Raw genomic sequence first — 21,143 nt, forward strand, 5'->3', positions numbered from 1 at the left:
AGCTGCAGAGATAGTGCAGGATAGTGCACACCCCGGAAATGATCTCTTTCAGCTTCTGCCTTCTGGAAGAAGGTCCAGGGTTCTAAAGACCAGGACTAGCCACCTGCGAAACCCTTTCCACCCAAATGCGATTTTGGTTTTAAACACAGTGTAAGGTAGTCTCTATGGGAGTATATTGTATTTAATTATGGGGTATCAGAGTTTTTAGGGGGTTAACCAGGCTGGGATAGCAGGCTTGTTGGTTTTTGAATGTCTGATGTAGATTTTTTCAATTTTGTGGTTCTGTATGGGACAATGACAATAAAGACTATAGTATCATATCGTATCGTATCGAACAGCTGCCTATTCCTGCACTGCAAGAGGTTGGACGGGATGGTCTTCAGGGTCCCTTCCAACTCTTTGACTCTATGATTCTATGATTCTATGATTCTACATCTATGATTCTAGTGCCAAGAAGAAACCCCCCTCAACATACCTCCGAGAGAACGCTCTGCAGCAGCAGTCGCTGTGTGAACCCTGCCTGCACAACCTCACACAGCCAACACAGCTGTGCAAAGGAGAGGCATTTATAGACAGCCCAGTCCCTGGGGGCCAATTTGTTACCTCTGAGAAACCAGCTACGGATTCCAAACTGAAGGATCTGCCATAATCTAATATATACAGACATTTCTTTTATGCTGAGGCTGTTCTGCACATGGAATCAAGGGACTGTAGAGTCCAACCCTTTACGATGTAATGTCATTGAATGTCCACAAATTTGTCTAATCCTTGTTTGAAGCTACCCCTGTTGGTGACCATCACTACAGCTTTCCCCAATAGGCTTCTTCTGAAGTGTATGTGGGGATTCAAGTCTCCTAAAGAGGCAACACAGATAGATGTAATCTAAAAGGTAGTTTTTATTCACCACACAACAAGTTTCCAGAAAGGTAGGAACAAATGTGCATAAAATATTTCCGGAGGCCCAATTCAGTTTGCCAAAAGTTAATTATACTTCAGTTTGTTTAAAATTATGGAATAAACCCATCATGCATTTTTCAATTTATTATCAACAGTATGAGGAAAGTGGGAGAGAGATAGAGAGAGAGGGAGGGAGGGAGAGAGAGAGAGGGAGGGAGGGAGGGAGGGAGGGAGGGAGGGAGGGAGGGAGGGAGGGTCTCTCAAGGGACCCTTTTCTGTCACCTAGAGGGAGAGTCCTCCTCCACCTTGCCTTTCCAGGAGCATGAAGCTCTCTATAGCCACCTCACAAGCAACAATGAGTATACCGTATTTTTTGCTCTATAAGACTCACTTTTTCCCTTCTAAAAAGTAAGGGGAAATGTGTGTGCGTCTTATGGAGCGAATGCAGGCTGCGCAGCTATCCCAGAAGCCAGAACAGCAAGAGGGATTGCTGCTTTCACTGCGCAGTGATCCCTCTTGCTGTTCTGGCTTCTGAGATTCAGAATATTTTTTTTTTCTTGTTTTCCTCCTCCAAAAACTAGGTGCGTCTTGTGGTCTGGTGCGTCTTATAGAGCGAAAAATACGGTAAGTGGGTTTAGGAGACTTCCTATTCTGCATTATAAATTCCATAGCATTTATCACCTACAAGGTGGTGGACAACCCTTTTGTTACACATCCCTGAATAACACCGAGGTAGGTCACTAAGAAACACCTTTTCGGGGGCCTCCTTCTGCAGGAGGCCCTTGTCCACGGAGCTCAGTGATCAGTTGGGTAGAGGACAGATCCTTCAGGTATGAGCTTCAGTCTCCAGGAAATGGTGTGGCAACTACAGAAGAAGCATGGCTACTAGGGTCTTGCAGCTACTGAGAGCTGCCTGGAAGGAGACATGGCCATTGACTTACAGTGGCTTGGAGATGCAGCAGTGCACAGCTTTGTTCTGCCTGATTTGTCTAACAAAGGACTGTGATCTTAAAGGTTGACCAAGCACAGCTGTACGGATGAGTTTTTAGTGAAATAACTCTAGGATAATCTGTTCTAAAGAAAATTCTGGGTCAATGAAAACCTCCCTCACTTCCTATCCTCATTATCCTCAATGCCCGTTTCCGAATCTCCTTGGTCCTGGCTCCATAGACAATGGGGTTGAGCACTGGAGGCACCAAGAGGTAGACGTTGCCCATTGTGATTTGAACCAGCACAGGAAGGTCTCTCCCAAACCTGTGCACCACAGACAGCCCAATCAGGGGCACGTAGAAGGACAAGACAACACACACATGGGCCACACAGGTCCCAGAAGCCCGGAGGCGCTCCTCCCTTGACTTCAGCTGCAAGACAGTTTTAATGATCATCACGTAGGAGACAAAGATGAGCAGAGAATCAAGACCCATCACCAGGAGAATGGCAGCCAAGCCATACACAACATTGGGTGTGGTGCTGTTGCTCGAAGCCAGGTGCATGACATCTTGGTGGAGGCAGTAGGAATGGGTGAGGTTGGTGGAGCCACAGAAGTGCAGGCGGCTGATCAGAAAGGGCAGAGGAAGGAAGAAGACGACTCCTCTCACCACGGCCACTAAGCCCACTTTCACCGTCACTGCGTTGGTGAGGATGGAGGAATGCTGCAGAGGGTGGCAGATGGCCACATAGCGATCCACTGCCATGGCCAGAAGGATGGTGGACTCCACTCCGGACAGAGAGTGGATGAAGAACATCTGGAGGAGGCAGGTCCTGTAGCCAATTTCCTTGGCATCAAACCAGAAGAGGGACAGGAGTTTGGGCATGGTGCAGGTGGAGAGGGCCAGGTCCACGGCAGCCAGCATGCAGAGGAAGAAGTACATGGGTGTGTGGAGGGCTGGCTCTGTCTTCACGACAAGCACCACCATGCAGTTCCCCACCACGGCCACAAGGTACATGGCGCAGAGAGGGAAGGCCAGCCAGAAGTGGGCACCTTCCAGGCCAGGCAGGCCCATCAAAATGAACGAGAAAGTGTCACTATGAGTTCTGTTGGTGGCTGACAATGACATGTCTGGTGCGATGCCCTTGTGTTGTTCTACACAGCTGAAAGGGAAGGAGAGAGAAGGAGTCAAGTGGGTTTGAGCCCATGAAACCAGAATGGCAGCTCCCCATTCCTATGTGGCCAAGCAGAGGGAGTCAACTCCACGGGGTAATAGGATGAACATTAGCTCGGAAGGGTTGGAGGAACAATGAGGGTAATGACCAGGCCTGCCAGTTGACTTATTTCTAGTCCAGTTTTAAGCCAGTCAGTAAAACCCCAAAGCAGAGCAGAATTAAAAATGAACAGCTCATGTTCTTCAAACCAAGGATCAAGAAAACAAATTTTACGAGGAACCCTTAGGGGTTATGTTTTGCCTGGGGAAGAGAAGACTGAGAGGTCACACGATAGCCATCTTCAAATAGCTGAAGGGATGTCACATGGAAGATGGAGTAAGCATCTCTTCTGCTGCTCCAAAGGGTAGGACCTGAACCAATGGTTTCAAGTTACAAGAAAGGAGATTCCGACTACATCTCAGGAGTAAGAGCCTTTTGACAGTGGAACAGATTCCCACAAGAGGTGTGGACTCTCCTTGCTTGTAGGTTTTGAAGCAGAGGTTGGGTGGCCATCTGTTGGGGAGTCTTTAGTTGTAGATTCCTGCATTGCAGGGGGTTGGACTAGATTACCCTTGGGGTCCCACTCAACTCTACAATTCCATGACTAGGAATATAGGAAGCTGCCTTATACTGAGTCAGAACATTTGTCTATTTAGCTTAGTATTTCCCACACTGACTGGCAGTGGCTCTCTCAGATTTCAGGCAGGAGTCTCTCCCACGTCTACTAGGAGATGCCAGAGATTGAACCCAGGAACTTCTGCTTCCAGGCAAATGCTCTACCACTGAGCTATGGACCTTCCCATTTTTAACAACAAAAACAACAAGAACATCAGAGGACAGGATAAAATCAATAACTGCCATAAAAGCAGTAGTTATTAATGACCACAAGTCAAATTAAAATGCAACCTCCATGCTTAGTTGTGGTGAACTTCTCTGACTAGCAAATACTGGTGACTAAGAGCAGAACATTGAAGGGATGCGGGTGGCTCTGTGGTTTAGACTTGCTAATCAGAAGGTCGGCGGTTCGAATCCCTGCAACGGGGTGAGCTCCCGTTGCTCGGTCCCTGCTCCTGCCAACCTAGCAGTTCGAAAGCACGTCAAAGTGCAAGTAGATAAATAGGTACCGCTCCAGCGGGAAGGTAAACGGCGTTTCCGTGCACTGCTCTGGTTCGCCAGAAGCGGCTTAGTCATGCTGGCCACATGACCCAGAAGCTGTATGCCGGCTCCCTCGGACAATAAAGCGAGATGAGCGCCGCAACCCCAGAGTCGGCCACTACTGGACCTAATGGTCAGGGGTCCCTTTACCTTTACCTTTAAGAGGAGAACATTAGATTCACAACGCATTCAGTGCTGCTACTGCTGCATTATGTGCAAAAGTCGCCATGTGTGTGGTCAGCCTGCCTGCCAGCCTCTCTTCTCCAATGACCCAGTTGCTGTGGCCACACACTTTCTCAGTCCTTTTTTTTTGGGGGGGGGAGGCATACCCCTAAACATTTTGTGAATCTTTGTACCTTTGTACATTTTGCTGTATTTATTTCCCCCGATTTGGACTATAAAATGGTGATTTTCTTGAGTCAAAATGAGAGTATCCCTAAACATTTTTAGAAAGGAAAAAAGCACTGCTCTTTCCTACTTTTGACTGCAAAGACATCAGAACAGCAGCCTAACACGTCCTACTCAGAGGTTAGCGGGTTAGCAGGTCAACCTTTGCCAACCTGATATCTCCAGATGTTTTGGACGACAGCTTCCATCTCTTTCAGCAGCCAGCATGGGCAATGGTCTGGGACGAAAACATCTGGAAGGCGCCAGAATCACAAAGGCTCATCTAAGCACCAGGGTTGGCTGTCTTGAGTTCAAAACATGGAGCTGGAAAGCAGTGCCATGCAGGAAGTTGGACTCAACGACACTTGGGGTATCTTAGCAATGCTAGAATGCCAGTGGTGTAGCGTGGGGGGTGCAGGGGGGCCCGGCCGCACCGGGCACAACATCTGGGGGTTAGGGGGCGCAAATCCATGGGTTAGGGGGCACAAATTACTTGCCTTGCCCCGGGTGCTGACAACCCACGCTACGCCACTGTACAACGCTTCTGTGGCTGAAAGCACATTTTCATGGCGCTTTTTCCCTGAGTTATGGAAAGGGTGAGAGGGGGAAATATTAGGTAGCCCTGTCTCTCCAGCACTTCTTCCATTCATACAGAGCAGAATATTGTCACAGGTCTTGGATACCAGAGTCTGTCAGTGAATGGTAGAAATTAATACATGGCAGTATTTAGATAATATCTAGGATATGAAGGGAAATATGCAGATTTCCTAGGTTAGCTTTGGACTTAAGATTTCTGAGGGGGTGCAATGAGGGACACTCATGGGGCATAATGTTCTGCACCCCCCACCCCCATTGAAAACCTCCGGCGTAAATATATTCCAAATAAACCATGCTGCATTGGCCAGTATATCAGCTACACATTTATTCCAATTTCCGACCATGAAAAGTTAAAGTGCGGCTTAAATTCGCGATCTTACAAAAATTGGCTTTTACGATATCACTGCTGAAACAGACGTACGGTAAAACAGAACAAAAAAAAATGTTTTATTGCCAATTTGCGAGCTTGAATGCCTGCGGAATTGTAGCAACTGAATAGCGATTTGCAACTTTAGCAATTGTATGTTAACTTTTGCGGGCTTGCAAGACCGAAGGCTTGAATTGACTAGGAGTTACAATTCTACTAACCACAGCGGTTTTCAGCCTGTAACCCAATTTTAAGGGAGTGGTTTATATTCGGGTATTGTCTTTTTCCCTCCCCCCCCCCCCGAATTTTAAAGGTGCGGCTTAATCACAAGTGTGACTTATATTCGGGCCAACACAGTATTTCTTGGAGAAACTCTAGCCTTCACAGTGCCTTGATTTTCCCAATGGAAACACAATCCTGGGTGAGCTTCTGGACCCCCCCTGGAATCTTGCTATCGCTCTGCAGAGATTAGGGCATGGAATGCAACCTTCGTAACAATACTTTGAGTGGAACACTAGGATACATGGAGATTGCTGTGGTTTTTATAGAGGGCAGGCAGTGTACACTCCATAGCATTAGCACATTTGGAGCATGTTCTGTCCCTTAAATAATTCTCTTGTTCACTTTGCACAGAGCTACAGTTCCCAGAAACCCTTCGATCGTAAGAGCAGCCTGTGTGATCAAGCCAATGGCCCATGTAGTCTAGTATCCTGTTCTCACAGTGGCAAAAAAGATGCTTGTTATGGGAAGACCACAAGCAGGATCCGAGCGCAAGAGCATCCTCCCCTCCTGTGGTTTCCACCAATGCAGGCGCAAACTGCACTGCCCAGAATTCTTTGAGGGGGGAAATAAGAAGAGCCTTCAAATGTCTTCAAAAATGTGTTTTAAGGGTACAGTGGTTGCACAGCCCATGAGACTGTGCAGACAAGCAAATTGACTCTTGGGAAACCTCTGCTTAAAAGAAGCCTGCAAACCAACCCCAGGAAGTTATTCTCCCAGCCTCTCCTTGATATCATCTTGGTAAAAAGCCCCATACAAGTGTCTGGCCTCATACAAACATCACATCTCCCTGTTTCTGCTCCGGTGCCTTTTATCGTGAGCAGACGCCTCAAGACAGGATGAAAGGATTCTCAACTATTTGGGGGGGGGGGAACAAAGCCCAGGTTCGCAACGCACCTAAGATTCAAGAGGCAAGCATCCCCTACCTTTCCCGTACCTTTGTCACTCTGGGAGGGGCCTCATCCTCTAGCACCAGAGGCCAGGTGGACCCTTCCTTTCAACGAAAGCCACTAGCAGAACTGAACAGGCAGGAGGAGGCTGGAATTATAGCACACTCTCAAGCCCGGCCCCTTGGGGACAGTTTGTCATTGCCATGGGGGGGGGGGCGCTGCAAGAAGCTCAACTGTTGAACTGAAGCTGCCTTATATAGATAGCTCACTGAGCTGAGTGTGGCATGCTCTGACACGCAGCAGCACTAGCTCTTCAGACAGAGGCATTTTCCCAGCCTGAGGATCCCTTTCCGATGAAAGATGAGGATGAAGACTGAACCAGGGACCTTATTCGGCTGGGGAGGGAGGGATATAAATAAAATTTTATTTTTATTATTATTATTATTCATGCACAGGATGTGCTCTGTGACACTACTTGAAAGGAGACTCCTTAGGGTAGTGAAAAAGTGGGATATTAAATCCAAACTCCTCCTCCTCCTGCTCCTCCTCTTCTTCTTCTTCTTCTTCTTAACCTTGGTGAAGACTTGACGTTTTTATCCCCCCAAAAGTTTTTGATTGAGTTTCCACTGAATTGAGGCTGTGTTTTAATGTTTCAATGTTGTATTTTAATCTTGTTTTTTAAGCTGTATTTCAATCAATTGTTTTTATATTTGGTGTTAGCCGCCCTGAGCCCGGTCTTGGCTGGGGAGGGTGGGGTATAAGTAAAATATTATTATTATTATTATTATTATTATTATTATTATTATTATTATTATTCTACTGCAGCCCCTTCCAAGAGCACACAAGCAGACGAGGGTTTCGGTATGCCTCTGCCCCAGTTCTCTCTTGCTGATGATCACGGCAGGTTGCACCATGTTGCTGACAAACAGATAACTCAGGCGCTGAGGATGAAGGATCCGTGGCCCAGGGAGGTCTCTGGTCAAACTGAATTGGAAGAAGAGCAGGGGAAACGGGGTCATGAGCAGAGTGTTTCCGAATTCCATCAGTTTCCGATGATGAGCATAAAAAGCGTTCAGTAAATTACATGTGCTGTGGTCCCTGAATGTCCCTCTGGGTTTCTTCCAGCTCAACCAGTTGCATTCTGTGAAACTTCCTCCTCTGTGTAAATGCACACAGGTTTGCAGCCTAAGGCAGCTGGCTGAGGCTGCAGTCTGAAAATGTGTGCTCTCTTGTAACCTGAACCAATGGGTTCAAATGACAGAAAAGGAAATTCTGACTAAATATTAGGAAGAACTTTCTGAGGATGAGAGCTGTATGGCAGTGGAACAGACTTCCTCGGAAGCTGGTGGACTCCCCTTCACTGGAGTTTTTTTCCCCCTACAGGAAGCCATAGATCTGTAGAGGTGGAGGGGACTCCAAGGGTCATCTAGTCCAACCCCAGCAATGCAGGAATCTCAGCTAAAGCACCCAAGACAGGAAACTGGAGGTTTATGAGCAAAGGTTGGCTGGCCATCTGCCAGGGCTTCTCTAGTTGTGATTTCTGCAATTCAGAGTGTTGGACTAGATTACCCCTGGGGTCCTTTCCATAATTCTATGAATAGGAAAGGGTCGTGGTTTATTGAAAGCAGTAGGACTTAGTTCCAAGGGAACATTCTTTGGATATGTGCATAGGGATGTGATAGGATTCAGTTCAGTTTGCCTTCAGAGCTGAATTTTATCAAACTCACAATTCCAGAAACGAAATGAGAACGGAAATGCAGACAACCTCCAGATTTCGTGACTTTTCCACTCACTGTGGAGTGGGTGACCCAATGATGTTCATAATCAGCATTATTACGTTTTCACAGAACACACCACACTTGGCGCTTTCTGCAGCTGGTGAAGTGAATAAAAGAGAATGTGGAAAACTGCCGTCCACCAACTCAGGCCATAGGCTCTTTCGTCTCAGTACTGTCTAGACCAGGGGTAGTCAACCTGGTGCCTCCTCCCCATTTCAGGATTCCAGGTGGGCGGTAGGGGGTTCTACGCCCCATGTTACTGCAACACTGGTGGGTGGTAAGGAAATTTTACCATCGAGAAAAAAATGCATTAGTGGGCGGTAGGTATAAGAAGGTTGACTACCCCTGGTCTAGACTGACTGGCAGTGGCTCATCAAGGTGTCAGGTAGGAAGAAGAAGAAGAGAAGAAGAGTTTGGATTTGATCTCCCACTTTATCACTACCCAAAGGAGTCTCAAAGTGGTTCACATTCTCCTTTCCCTTCCTCCCGACAACAAACACTCTGTGAGGTGAGTGGGGCTGAGAGACTTCAGAGAAGTGTGACTGGCCCAAGGTCACCCAGCAGCTGCATGTGGAGGAGCGGGGAAGCGAACCCGGTTCACCAGATTACGAGACTACCGCTCTTAACCACGACACCACGCTGGCTCTCCCGGGCATGCATTGCAGGGGGTTGCATTGCAGATGACCTTCAGGGGTTCCCTCCACCTCTAAGATTCTATGATTCAGGTGGAACTTGAGACCTTCTGCATGGACGGCAGATGCTCCACCACCCAGGTGCAGCCGTTCCCCATAAAGTGAAGCCCACAAAAAGCTTCTGGCACAATAAATTTTGTTGGTTTATAAGGTGCCACGAGACTCTTTTATTAGCATTGTGATGGCAACTGTTATAAGGAAAATACTGCTCCTTTTCCCTTCTGGGGTATCCAAGAGCCCATATAGAGTCCTTAAGTGGGTTCCCTATCAGAAGGAGAAAGTAACAGAGGCCAACCAGAGAATATTGAGAAGCAAGGCAGCTAGTGAACCTGATCTTTATTAACTGTTGCCTCCTGAGTGTGACGAGCTGGGAGCCAGTTGCAACAGTTAATAAAACTCAGCTTACTGGTCTGGACTCTCATCCTCCAAAAGGAAACCAATAAACATATATAATCCAGTGCTGTCCCAAGTATTAATTCCTTTCCAAAACAGGGACTGTGTTTTTTTTAAAAAAAGACATTGTAAAATCAACAAAAAAGAGCAGCAGCTGAGTTTTGTCTGTCTGTTTCTCTCTGTGTGAGGCTATTCTGAGAGTCTCGTGTCAAGAGACGTAAGTAAACCCGTTTCCGTTCAAAACCAGGAGCCAGTAATGGTGGGGCTTATACAGCCATGGAAGTGTAGAGGTGGAGGGGACCCCTGAGGGTCATTTTGTCCAACCCCCAGCAATGCAGGAATCTCAGCTAAAGTATCCATGGCAGATGGCCACCCAACCTCTGCTTAAGACTCCACAACCTCCCAAGGGAGATTGTTCCACCGTCAAATAGCTCTGTGATGGCCTGGGAATCCGATTCAGAGGCTGAACCGGAGGAATCCCAGCCTGCACAGGAGTCCCCGCCTCCAGGGCCGGCTGAACTGGGGCAGGGCCTTGGATCTGAAGAGCCTGCACCTGTGCCGGATCCTCAGGAGCAGGCACCAGGTGATTCCACTCTAGCTCCAGAGGTGATTAAGGACACAGTGCCTACAGGTGCACCTCTCCCGGCCCTGCCAGAGGAAGGTGAGTCTCCCCCTGGGTCTAGTAACCCTTCAGCCTCTCCTGAACTGCAGAGGCTTAGGGCAGAGAGGCGAAGGGAACTGGTTTCTCCCAGGAGGAGTGCTCGCCTTAAGGCCAGGAGAGGCGGGTCTCCTGGGGGCCGGGACTGCCCCTGGCCTCAGAGAAGATAAAGGCCAGTCAGCCCGGTGCCAGGTTGCGGGAGCAACGTCGTTGAGTACCTGCTCCTGCCCGGACCCAGACCTGACCCTCCAGTGTTCCTGTCCCCGCCCGGCTTCCTGCTTCAGACCTCGCCCCACTCGCCCCACAGTTCACAAGAACTGTTTCCAGGCTAGTGACCCAGGACCGGACTTTGACTACGCCAACGGTAACCTTCCCCCCAGGACCAGCACAAGCTCTTACCCTCAGAAAACTCTTCCTAACGTTGAGTCAGAATCTCCTTCCTTGTAATTGTAATTTTGTGGGGTGTGTATACCTTGTTTTAGGTTTCCTTGGAAGGAAGGTCACTGAAATTGCAGCATTTTCTGTGATGCGGGTGGTGCTGTGGGTTAAACCACAGAGCCTAGGTCGCGGTTCGAATCCCTGCGACAGGGTGAGCTCCTGTTGCTCGGTCCCTGCTCCTGCCAACCTAGCAGTTCAAAAGCATGCCAGTGCAAGTAGATAAATAGGTACCACCAGTGGCGTAGCGTGGGGGGTGCAGGGGGGGCCGGCCGCACCGGGCGCAACATCTGGGGGTTAGGGTGTGCAAATCCACGGGTTAGGGGGCGCAAATCCATGGGTTAGGGGGCGCAAATTACTTGCCTTGCCCCGGGTGCTGACAACCCACGCTACGCCACTGGGTACCACTCTGGCGGGAGGGTAAACGGCATTTCTGTGTGCTGCTCTGGTTCGCCAGAAGCAGCTTAGTCATGCTGGCCACATGACCCGGAAGCTGTACGCTGGCTCCCTCGGCCAAGAAAACAAGATGAGTGCCGCAACCCCAGAGTTGTCTATGACTAGACCTAATGGTCAGGAGTACCTTTACCTTTACCTTATACTGTATACAAGGTGAGTATAATTTAGAGCATTCACCTTCCGGCAGATCCTGCTGCCCTATTAGGTTTTTGGCAGTGGGGTGGGGGTCCTCAAAGGCATTACTTTGATTCTCGCTGAGAACAAATCAGGCCTCTCTCTTTTCCCCAAGGCCATATCTCAAACTGACTGGCTATTGTCCTCCCTCTCACACATACAGACCTTGTGGATTTCACCTCCAGCCACCCCTCAGCTCACTTTCCAGAAATACATCTCCAGCTTTTTAGGTTCTAGCGAAGCACCACAGCCCAAACTTACATAACAAAGCAGACCTGTTAAATTGCTTCTCCCAGTTTTGTAGGGTTTTGACCATGACACCAGTAAGCTCCCGTTTGGACTAGCACTGCGCTGAACACGGAGATGCCTGGAAACTTCAGTCAGCTTACAAAATAACAGTACAGTGGTACCTCAGGTTACAGACGCTTCAGGTTACAGACGCTTCAGGATACAGACTCCGCTAACCCAGAAATATTACCTCAGGTTAAGAACTTTGCTTCAGGATGAGAACAGAAATCGTTCTCCGGTGGTGTAGTGGCAGCAGGAGGCCCCATTAGCTAAAGTGGTGCTTCAGGTTAAGAACAGTTTCAGGTTAAGAACGGACCTCCGGAACGAATTAAGTACTTAACCCAAGGTACAACCGTAATATGAAATAAAAGTCCACACCTTGATTTCTGGACTCTCTCCTGACTATTGAGCAATCTATGCCACAGATCTAATAAGAAGCACAGAAGCCGGAAGACAAGAAGCAAACCATGAGATTCAAATCTGTGGGTTAAGCAAAGACACTCCAAATTACCCCTCTTTTCCTCCAAAGCACATTATGTTGCTTGCCCTCAAGCCAGGCTGCTTTCCTTCCGAGTTACATTTCTCCCCAGATGGAAACATCTCAGAGAAAGGATGTGGTCTGTTTATCCCACTGTGTTGGGTCTGTCCTCCGCCCCCCTTTCCAGAAAGCAATTTTTGTTCCCAGAGTCAAAAATAAGTCTGCTGAATTCTCCCTCCCTCCTTCCACCCCCCCATTTTACTTTCTCTCCCCCCCTCCCTCTCCAGATCAGAGCTGCTGCTTCCTCCAGGGCAGGGCGAGTGGTGGGAAGATTGAGGGGATCAGGTGAGGCTGGGGAACTGGGGAACTGGCCATGCAATGGAAGAGCTTGGGGGGGTTCCAACTTGGCGCAAAAGGAGAAGGGGGCTCTGGCCAGCAAAATGGCACATCTTTCATGCTTGCACATGTCCAGAAAGCTCTGGGTAGGGTGGGGAGTGTTCTTCCAGTTTGCATGACCCAGTTAATCCCCAGTAGTTTATTTAGATATTTATTTACAGATTTCTCAAATGTTGGCTCTAGGTGGGTGTCCTCACGTGATTTCCATGAAGGAATTGTCCTGGAAATGAATAATAATAACAGTGGCGTAGCGTGGGTTGTCAGCACCCGGGGCAAGGCAAGTAATTTGTGCCCCCTAACCCGTGGATTTGCGCCCCCTAACCCGTGGATTTGCGCCCCCTAACCCTAACTCCCAGATGTTGCGCCCGGTGTGGCCGGGCCCCCCTGCACCCCCCACGCTACACCAGTTAATAATAATAATAATAATAATAATAATAATAATAATAATAATAATAATTTTTATTTATATCCCGCCCTCCCCAGCCGAAGCTGGGCTCAGGGCGGCTAACAACAATAAAATAGTACAACATTCTAAAATCATTTCATTATAAAATTAATTCAACTCAAATTGATGTGTTTGTGCTGGTGTCAAGTGATGTGGCTCTCTGCTCTCTCTCCTCTGCCAGGGGCGACCCCTTTGGAGACACCAGCCTTAAGAAAAGGCCAGCACAATCCAGATTACACCTCACCCCCTCCCGTTTCCTACATTTCTTAGGGGAGGAATGCTGAACTCAGCCAGCAAGTCACCCAAGAGACTCAGCTCTACAGCTGCAAATAGAATGTTTTAAGTGCAATATGAAGTCAGGAGTGCCTGGCATGCTCTGGTCCAGGGGGTCACGAAGAGTCGGACACAACTAAACAACATACAATGTGACACTAGATGGTGATGGTGAGCCTTATGGGAAATTCAATGTATTTTTTTAAACGCTTTTTTTTTTAAAGCATTTTCAGAACTTTAAAAAATATTTGTGTAGATTCCACCAGTGAAGGAGAATCCTGGAAAGAAACGAGAGGCAGGACTATTGAAATATCTGAAGGGCTGTCAGATGGAAGGTGGAGCAGGCCTGTTTTCTGCTGCTCCAGAGGAGAGGACACAGATTCAAATGGCCAGAAAGAAGATTTGGACTAAGCCTTAGGAAGAACGTTCTGAGAGCAAGAGCTGTTTGACAGTGGAATGAACTCTCTCAGAAGGTGGTAGACTCTCCTCCCTTGGAGGCTTTTCAACCAAGGTCAGGCCGCCAACTGTCAGGGATGCTTTAGTTGTGACTGCTTCGTTGCAGGGGGTTGGACTAGATAGCCTCTGGGGTTCCCTTCCAATACTACTATTCTATGATTCTATGAACCTCCTTGCTTTTTCCTAGGACCAGTCAAGGGTGTGGATTGGAGCTCAGGGACTGTCAGAGTAATAATCCCTGGAGCTCTAAAAAGCGCAGGTTGCCGCCATGTTGGTCTCTACAAAAAGGCCCTCTCCTCTTTTCTATCGGCCCACCCTCCCATCCAAAGTCCAGCTAAAATAGTGTGGTGGGTGCTTGGGCGTCAGTCTGGATGATGCCCTGAGTCCTCCCAGTTCTTGTGGTCCAGTAATCAGGGAGGAATCTAACAGAAGAAGAAGAAGCGTTTGGATTTGATACCCCGTTTTATCACTACCCGAAGGAGTCTCAAAGCGGCTAACATTCTCCTTTCCCTGTGAGGTGAGTGGGGCTGAGAGACTTCAGAGAAGTGTGACTGGCCCAAGGTCACCCGGCAGCTGCATGTGGAGGAGCGGGGAATCGAACCCGGTTCACCAGATTACGAGTCCACCGCTCTTAACCACTGCACCACACTGGCTCTCTGGTTCAGATGAGTTTCCTTGGAAGACAATGACCTTAGATGGTCACTTCACTGTCCTCACCAGCATCCTCAAAGAATGAGCTAGCTTGCAAGAGCTACAAATAAGTGATGGTGCCATTGTGGCTAATGAATGGCCCTTTCCTCCTCGCCCTCATCTAGCTGCTAGGCAGGAGGACAAGAGCTGCAGGAATTGTGTGTGAAGAAGCTGGAAGCAGGCTGGAAGCTGGAGACACAGAGGCCTGCTTGCTCTGTGCTGGAGCCAAAGCTGTGACCAGTGGAGAAGCAAGACCTGTTGGGGTGTTGATGCTGTGAGCCCCTCCACCTTAGACTCAGGTTATATAGATATATGTAAATAAAACCATAAATCCTGAAGACACCACAGTCTCTGCTGACCTTCAGTCCAAGGAAACTGAAACCTGAAAGGCCAGAATTATCTCACCTTTTGGAGATTGTGCTGGGTTGGAACAACAGGTTTCCTTCGAAGAGCCAGTGTGGTGTAGTGGTTAAGAGCGGTAGTCTCGTAATCTGGGGAACCGGGTTCGCGTCTCCGCTCCTCCACATGCAGCTGCTGGCTGACCTTGGGCTAGTCACACTTCTTTGAAGTCTCTCAGCCCCACTCACCTCACAGAGTGTTTGTTGTGGGGGAGGAAGGGAAAGGAGAATGTTAGCTGCTTTGAGACTCCTTAAAGGGAGTGAAAGGCGGGATATCAAATCCAAACTCTTCTTCTTCTTCTTCTTCGAAGTGCCTCTGCAGATACGGGCAGCCTTGAGACCCCTTTCTTTTAACACAGGCAACCTTCTCCATTGGTTCCAGCCAGCAGACCCTAATGATCTGACATTGGTCACTTCCAAGCACGTTGGTTGTCCTTTTTAGAAAATAAAATAAACAGACTGTCAGCAACGTGTTCTAAACATCTTCAGGAAGTGTGTTTACCGGTAATTGCCAAGTGGAGCTGCTTGCATTCTGCGCTGCCAAAAAAGAGAGATGAGAAATGGGGTTTGGGAGAGGAATTTTTCAAAGGGAAGCAGAACAGAATGTAAACTTCCTGACGTCCTGGCCAGGTAGAGTCAGTAAAGGCAAGCAAGCAGGGGCGCAGGAAGGGGGCGGGGGGCAGGCTGCCCCAGGTTCCATCATGAGGGGGGGGGACAAATTATCAATGAACAATTACTGCCCTACTAGAGCAGTTCATAGGGACGTGGGTGGAGCTGTGGGTTAAACCACAGAGCCTAGGACTTGCCGATCAGAAGGTCGGCGGTTCAAATCCCCGCGGCGGGGTGAGCTCCTGTTGCTCGGTCCCTGCTCCTGCCAACCTAGCAGTTTGAAAGCACATCAAAGTGCAAGTAGATAAATAGGTACTGCTCTGGTGGTACTGTGCGCTGCTCTGGTTCGCCAGAAGCAGCTTGGTCATGCTGGCCACATGACCCAGAAGCTGTCTGCGGACAAACTCCAGCTCCCTCAGCCAATAAAGCGAGATGAGCGCCACAACCCCAGAGTCGGTCACAACTGGACCTAATGGTCAGGGGTCCCTTTACCTTAGGGCGGTTCATAAAAAACTTTTTTTTGAAAATGCCTGCTCCAGAGGCCTTTTCTTACTACACTAGGGATTATATAACTATATATGAAATTTCATGCATATCAGTTAATATCTTGACCCTCCTCCACAAAAATAGCTGTTTACTTGGCTATGTCGTGAAGGCTGAAATTTCAATTCAGTGGAGCACTTACTGTTCCCAACCCTAATCCTGTGGAAAGCCATTAAATTAGACTTTAATTTGATTTTGACATGTTTTTAGGAGGCTATTTAATTATTGTTTAATTTTATATCAATGTTATGTATCTGATGTTAACTGCCCTGAGCCCGACTTCGGCCGGGGAGGGCAGGATATAAATAAAAGTTATTTATTATTATTATTATTATTACTACTTATTGTTATTCCTTTGTAAGAAAATATGAAATAAGGTAAAAACATTTTTGCAGGGGGGAAAAATCAATGTGTGGGGGGGTGACAAGAAATTTTCCTCACCGGGTACCACCTGACCTTCCTACGCCTCTGCAAGCAAGGCAAGATTTGCACAGAAAAGGGATTTGGGGGAGAACACACATTGCAGTTCTCACTCACGGAGGACCCACAGAGCAGAAGCAAATTTGGGAAATGAGGCTTCATTAGGAAAGGAACTGAGAAGAAAACTGCCAGTATCATAATGCCGTTATGAAAACCTATGGGGCAACCACATACGGAACACTGTGTACCGTTCCGGTTGCCTCGCCTCTGAAAAGGTATTGTAGAGTTGGAAAAGGTTCAGCAGTGGGCCCAAATGATCAAGGGGCTGGAGTGAGTCTCTTGTGAAAGAAGGAGGGATGCAGTGTTTGGGAGTTTTTAGTTTGAAACGAGGAAGAGGTGACATGACAGAAGTTTATAAAATTACACAAGGCGTGGAGAAATTGCATGGAGGGGAGTTTTTCTCCCTCTCACATCATGCTAGGATTCATGGACCGCTGGTGAAGCTGAATGTTGGGAGTTTCAGGGCACATAAAAGAAAGTCTTTCTTCATGGAAACTATGGGGGCACGGATGGCCACCAAGCTGGATGGCTTTAAAAGGGTATTGGACAAATTCATGGCGAAGAGGGGGCACTGATGAATATCGTCACTGGAAACCACAGGAGGGGAGCATACCCTCCAACTGTCCTGAAAATGCTGGGATCATCCCCAAAACTGTCTAGCAACCACAGGTTCTCATGGTGCCATGGGAAGTCCCAAGTTAGAGTGGTCCAACATGTGACCTTTGCTAAGTTCCAAGGGAGCATACACTGTGGCCATTGCTAAGGGCAGCCACACATTCGCCCTAACCCTTCGTGCCAACCCACTGGGCTTCCCTTGCCATGCGTAACACAGGGGGGCCAGTGGTGGCAACTCCCATTCGTGTGTTTGTGCATGCACGAAGTAACATCCAAACAAAGCTCGTTGAACCAATGACAGGGCAAATAGTTATCCCCACATCAGGCTTGGCTAATCAATCTGGGCATTTGGCGAGGGCTGTCCAATAGGCTGTCTCTGGAGGTGGGATTTATTCACTTCCGCTGCTCCCTGACACCCGCCAGCATCAAGATTGGGCAGCCTGGCCTGAGATGTGATTGGCACCAGGGGTCTCAGCCTTCAGAATTGGCGACCGGTCACTGATGTCACAGGGCAGGTGCTACGGGGGGGGGGGGGGGAGTGGAGATTCTGCTTGGCTTGGTGCAGCCTGTCAGTCATAAGCTGGAGGCTGTGAGTTGGTGGCAGGTGGGAGGGAATGAGGAGAGCTGAGGTGGAGAGGGCTGGGAGGTTGGGCAACCTTTTCTGTGCCCAGTGGGGCAGAGCCACAGTTAGGGGGTACAAAGGCGACAGGCTCAGCAGCTGTGGGCCCCATTTTGACCTTTTGACCATGGATCTGAGATTGATAGATTGATATAGTTAGAACTACATTATAGGAGCTAAAATCAGTACATTGCTGTCCTCTGGGGGCTGCATCATGGGTTGTGATGTGTCTACACCAGGCCATACTGTCCTCCCTCAGCTGTCCCTATTCTCTGGCCTGAGACCCACTCCTGTGCTTATTTTTTCCCTGTGTTCTCATTTCCAGGATGCCTTGCCAAAAATGTTATTTGTGTGTTTGTTTGTTTTATTTGAAATATTTACCAGCCATCTTTAGGGCAACCTCCTTCTCGGCAGCTTCTGTATGGTACTGAAATAATTTTGAAAAACCAGCACTATAACCTCTTAGGAAATCATCAAACACTTCCAAAAAATGAAACTACCCATCAAATGTACCTAATCAAACCAACATAATACTGTCAAAAAGCAGCAAAAATCTTTAAAATCCTCCCAGCGGTTCTCAACCTGTGGGTCCCCAGATGTTGTTGGACCACAACTCCCATCATCCCTGAGCTCTGGCCTTGCTAGCTAGGGCTGATGGGAGTTGTAGTTCAACAACATCTGGGGACCCACAGGTTGAGAAAGGCTGCTTAGCCCATTAAAACCCTAGATATCTGGAGTTGACACTATTGATGTTTTGTTTGTTTCTTAGGTTTACATGGAAACTTTTCTCAAGGTGGTGATCTTTATGGTTCAGTGGGAATGTGAACTCTGAATTCCAGGTTCAACACTCTAATTGGCTCTCTTTTATGAATCATGATCCAGTCCCCTTCCCTGGGCTATAAAAGCTGGTGGGAAGATGCATCTTGTGCTCATCCATATAAATTAATGTGCATGAACAGCAAAGGGCGCCCTTTTGCGCACAGCCTGCCATTACACACCCTGAGGCCACCGGCAGTTGTTCGAACTGCTGATAGCAGTTGTTCTCGTTGTTCTAGTATATCTGCAACCTGATGAAGAGAGCACAGCAGAGGTTATATTTTCTGAGACTCCTCTGGAAAAACAATCTCTCAAAGGACCTGCTGATGGCATTTGACCATTGTGCTGTTGAGAGTGTATTAACTTATGGTCTGTGTGTGTGGTTTGGGAGCTGCACGGTCAGGGGAAAAACAATGCTGTCCAGGGTTGCAAAGACTGCGGAGAGAATAATTAGGTGCACTCTTCCCACCTTGGATCAAATCTATGCTTCCAGGTGCCATAAGAAAGCGGCAGAGATAGCGCAGGATAGTGCTCACCCCGGAAATGATCTCTGTCATCTTCTGGAAGAAGGTACAGGGTTATAAAGTCTAGAACTAGCCGCCTGAGAAACAGTTTCTATCCAAAGGCGATTTTGGTTTTAAACGCAGTTTAAGGTAGTCTTACACAGGTTTAAGGATTTAGATTTGGTGGACAGAGTGCCTGAAGAACTATGGATGGAGGCTCGTAACATTATACAGGAGGCAGCAACGAAAACCATCCCAATGAAAAGGAAATGCAAGAAAGCAAAGTGGCTGTCCAACGAGGCCTTACAAATAGCGGGGGAGAGAAGGCAAGCAAAATGCGAGGGAGATAGGGAAAGATACAGGAAATTGAATGCAGATTTCCAAAAAATAGCAAGGAGAGACAAGAAGGCCTTCTTAAACGAGCAATGCAAAGAAATAGAGGAAAACAATAGAATGGGAAAAACCAGAGATCTGTTCAAGAAAATTGAAGATATGAAAGGAACATTTCGTACAAAGATTTCCATAATAAAAGACGAAAGTGGAAAGGACCTAACAGAAGCAGAAGACATCAAGAAGAGGTGGCAAGAATACACAGAGGAACTATACCAGAAAGAAATGGATGTCTCGTATACCCCAGGTAGTGTGGTTGCCGACTTTGAGCCAGACATCCTGGAGAGTGAAGTCAAATGGGCCTTAGAAAGCACTGCAAATAACAAGGCAAGTGGAAGTGATGGTATTCCAGCTGAACTATTTAAAATTTTAAAAGATGATGCTGTTAAGGTGCTACACTCAATATGCCAGCAAATTTGGAAAACTCAGCAGTGGCCAGAAGATTGGAGAAGATCAGTCTACATCCCAATCCCAAAGAAGGGCAGTGTCAAAGAATGCTCCAACTACTGCACAATTGCACTCATTTCACACGCTAGCAAGGTTATGCTTAAAATTCTTCAAGGCAGGCTTAAACAGTATGTGGACCGAGAACTCCCAGAAGTGCAAGCTGGATTTCGAAGGGGCAGAGGAACCAGACATGCGGTGGATTATGGAGAAAGCTAGAGAGTTCCAGAAAGACATCTACTTCTGCTTCATTGACTATGCAAAAGCCTTTGATTGTGTCGACCTGTGCTTTTGTTTCAGTAATTTTCAGGGTGTGAACGGACCCCTGGAACGAATTAAGTTTGTATCCGGAGGGTCCACTGTAATGCAAAATGAATTAATCCATTCCAGATTTCTAAAAACAAGCCCTAAAATAGCAATTTAACATGGATTTTACTATCTCTAACGAGACCCTTGATCCATAAAAGGAAAGCAATAAACAATGCACTGCAGTCACACAAGCAATCAATCAGTAGCTGAACTGGGTTCCACACAGTCACAAAAACAAACAAAAAAAGAGCCACAAAAACGCAAAATACACTGGTACCTTGGGTTAAGTACTTAATTCGTTCTGGAGGTCCGTTCTTAACCTGAAACTGTTCTTAACGTGAAGCACCACTTTAGCTAATGGGGCCTCCAGCTGCCGCTGCGCCGCTGCTGTGCAATTTCTGTTCTCAACCTGCAGCAAAGTTCTTAATCTGAAGCACTATTTCTGGGTTAGTGGAGTCTGTAACCTGAAGCGTATGTAACCTGAAGCGTCTGTAACCTGAGGTACCACTGTAAATAGCAAAAAAAGACAGACCTCAGGGTGGCACTCAAATAGGAAGTGTAACACTCAAAACGGAGTACGCCCGGCTTCCGAAAAAAGTTCCCCAAAAAACCAGAACAGTGTTTGGGTTCTAAGTTGTTTGAGTACCAAGGCATCTGAGAACCAAGGTACCAGTGTATTAATTCAACGCATTCTTAGTAGCTGTTTGTGACTCTTAGTAACTGTTTGCGACCCACAATGTAACATTGAACTTTGATCAGTGCAGATGTTCAGGTCTTAACAACCCAAGTCATTGGCTGCTTCGCAGTTGAAAATGACGGTTGTCTTTCATTTTGTTTTTTAAAGTGGCTTTTAATTGAATAACTTCAGGCTGTGGTGCCCTTGGGTGGGGGTGGGGTGGGTGGCAGGGCCAGCTTCCCTTTAATCCCCCAGCGTCCTCTTGGTGTTTGTCCTCCGAGCCCATTCTCACCATAAAGTTGTTTGTCTTCCCAGAGCACGGCTGGCTCATTTGGTAATAAAATCTGGGCTGTGGGCCGGGAGATTTGGAGGGGCGGGGGTCTGATGATGATGATAAACAGCTTGCCCAGCAGAC

General features: G+C 47.7%; 2 protein-coding genes across 4 annotated transcripts in view; both read right to left on the reverse strand.

The window, feature by feature from the left end:
- Positions 1 to 21,143, reverse strand: part of LOC309368792 (uncharacterized protein) — a gene marked incomplete at its 3' end in the record, with an annotated part of 476,991 nt that overhangs the window by 27,870 nt on the left and 427,978 nt on the right. The gene's annotated exons all lie outside the window — the stretch shown is intronic.
- Positions 1,533 to 6,835, reverse strand: LOC309369250 (olfactory receptor 51E2-like). Of its 3 annotated transcripts, none has more exons than XM_081910053.1 (2): positions 6,762 to 6,835; positions 1,533 to 2,988 (listed from the first exon to the last, which is right to left on the reverse strand). In XM_081910053.1, exon 2 carries the CDS (start codon positions 2,952 to 2,954, stop codon positions 1,989 to 1,991), a length of 966 nt encoding a protein of 321 aa, XP_081766179.1. In that variant the 5' UTR covers positions 2,955 to 2,988; positions 6,762 to 6,835; the 3' UTR covers positions 1,533 to 1,988. The 3 variants fall into 3 exon arrangements, 2 of the variants coding, with proteins under 2 accessions (XP_081766179.1, XP_081766180.1); XM_081910054.1 differs by lacking the exon at positions 6,762 to 6,835 and adding an exon at positions 6,751 to 6,755; XR_014168027.1 differs by lacking the exon at positions 1,533 to 2,988 and adding an exon at positions 4,826 to 4,905 and having other exon boundaries at positions 6,751 to 6,835.

This window comes from Podarcis melisellensis, assembly GCF_964234715.1.
Source record: "Podarcis melisellensis genome assembly, chromosome: 4".
Taxonomy (NCBI): Eukaryota; Metazoa; Chordata; class Lepidosauria; order Squamata; family Lacertidae; genus Podarcis; species Podarcis melisellensis.